The sequence below is a fragment of the Emericellopsis cladophorae genome (genome assembly GCF_022114955.1).
Source record: "Emericellopsis cladophorae strain MUM 19.33 chromosome Unknown NODE_236_length_1895_cov_38_291529, whole genome shotgun sequence".
Classification (NCBI taxonomy): Eukaryota; Fungi; Ascomycota; class Sordariomycetes; order Hypocreales; family Bionectriaceae; genus Emericellopsis; species Emericellopsis cladophorae.
This window is the reverse complement of record NW_026251161.1, coordinates 1-1,895: the sequence shown is the minus strand read 5'-3', so window position 1 is coordinate 1,895 and position 1,895 is coordinate 1. Positions and strand designations below refer to the sequence as shown.

General features: G+C 54.9%; 1 protein-coding gene across 1 annotated transcript; it reads left to right on the top strand.

The window, feature by feature from the left end:
- Window positions 1-1,895, top strand: J7T54_002730 (uncharacterized protein; the record flags this gene model as incomplete). The annotated part of the gene is made up of 4 exons (XM_051510742.1): window positions 1-518; window positions 573-639; window positions 691-897; window positions 945-1,895. Coding segments are annotated over 4 exons (1,743 nt in total), but the record flags the coding sequence as incomplete, so codon positions are not given.

The following is a 1,895-nucleotide window of genomic DNA, read 5'->3' as shown; positions in this document are numbered from 1 at the left end:
GACTGAGTACGAGGCGGACGGCCACACCCTCGACGAGCAAATCAACCAGATCCTAGCGCAGAAGACTCGTCTTCGGAAAAAGTACTCTCGACCGCCTCCGGATGGCGATAAGCTGTTTCGCTCCGACGTTGTGCATAAAGATGTATGTGGCGATGATTGTGGAAGCAGCCCTGAGCACCTAGCGTGCCGAACGGAACGGGCCGAAGAGGATGACAACCCCGCCATCCACCACGGACTTATCGCTAGCGCGAACCAGTTGATGAAGGATGCGCAGGTTCGCGACACGCTAGCGGCTGAAAAAGGCGTCCTCTGTTTCGAGATGGAGGCGGCTGGTCTGATGAACCACTTTCCTTGTCTCGTGATCCGTGGGATCTGCGATTACGCCGACTCCCACAAGAACAAGGAATGGCAAGGGTATGCGGCGATGGTGGCGGCAGCGTATGCGAAGGACCTGCTGCGGAAGATCTCGCCTACTAGGGTGGAAGTGGAGCGACGAATCGCAGATATCCTTACGTCTGGTAGGTAGAACCCTTTCGTGTTCTTCCTACCCAGCATCCTCTGACGCGGCATAGTGGAAGCTGGTTTGGACCAGCTTCGCCTCAAGGCGAATGAAACGCAATATGAAGTTAAGACTCACACGTATGTAAGAAAGCACCCTAGTTAAACAAGACACCGCTTATGATTACCAAGCGAGCTCCTAGTTAGCATCCATCAAGGTGTCCAGGGTCAGAAGCCGAAGATCACCGAGGACGCATCTGCCTATCGTGGATCTCACTACTTGCTACCTTTTGCGAGCGACCCGGAGTTTGTGGAGCGGCCTGAGATCTGGGCATGGATAAAAGAAGGTTTTACCGGCCTCGCTAGACGCATGGCACTTTTTGGGATGGGCGGTTTCGGGTGGGTTTCTTGCATACTCTCCGAGGGGTTTCTGCTAAATATAATAGCAAATCCCAGCTTGCGATCCGATTTGCGTGCTATGTCCGGGACGAGTTCCCCACGACTAGCATTTTTTGGGTGCATGGGGCTACCCGGGACACGTTTGAAGCATCCTACCGTACGATCGCTGAGACGCTTCTACTGCCGCGGCGGACGGATGCAGACGTGAACGTCCTTGCGTTGGTGCGCGACTGGTTACAAAAGGTCGACGGCAACCCTTTCCTAATGGTCATCGATAACGCCGACATCGTTGACATTTACTCCGACAAAGCGCTACACGACGACGGGCTAGCATTATACCTGCCAAAGTGCGATCACGGCAAGGTGCTGGTTACGACACGAAGTAGAAATGTAGCCGAGAAGCTCGTTGGAAATGGCAAGTGGATTCAGCAGGTACCAGTCATGAAAAAGGACCAGGCGCTCCAGCTCTTGTACAGAAGACTGGGGAGCGAAGAGGAGAGCGATGGAGGAGACCTGATCCGGGCACTGGATCACGTACCGTTAGCTATCAGCCAGGCTGCGGCATATATCCACTGCCGGAGGCCCCGAGTAACACTCCGGTCGTACCTGGAAGAGTTCAACGGGGGCCAGAAGCGGAAGATAGGGTTGCTGCGCAGCGACAAAGGCGATCTGGGCCGATATGAAGGCGTGTCTAACTCCGTACTGGTCACGTGGCAGTTGACATTTGACAGGATCCGGGAGGATCACCCGCGGGCTGCTGATCTCCTCGCCCTGATGAGCCAGTTTCAATCACAAAACATACCCGAGAGCATGTTGCACGGGTACGACGACACAGCCGCTGATGCCCACAGCGATCAAGGTGATGCGGGCGTCAGCGTCAGTGACGATGGCAGTCGGGGATTGGAATTTGAGAACGACCTCGACGTTCTCCGGAGCTACTCCCTTGTTATGGTCAAAACTGCGGGGTTATGCGATATGCACTCACTGGTTCAGTTCTG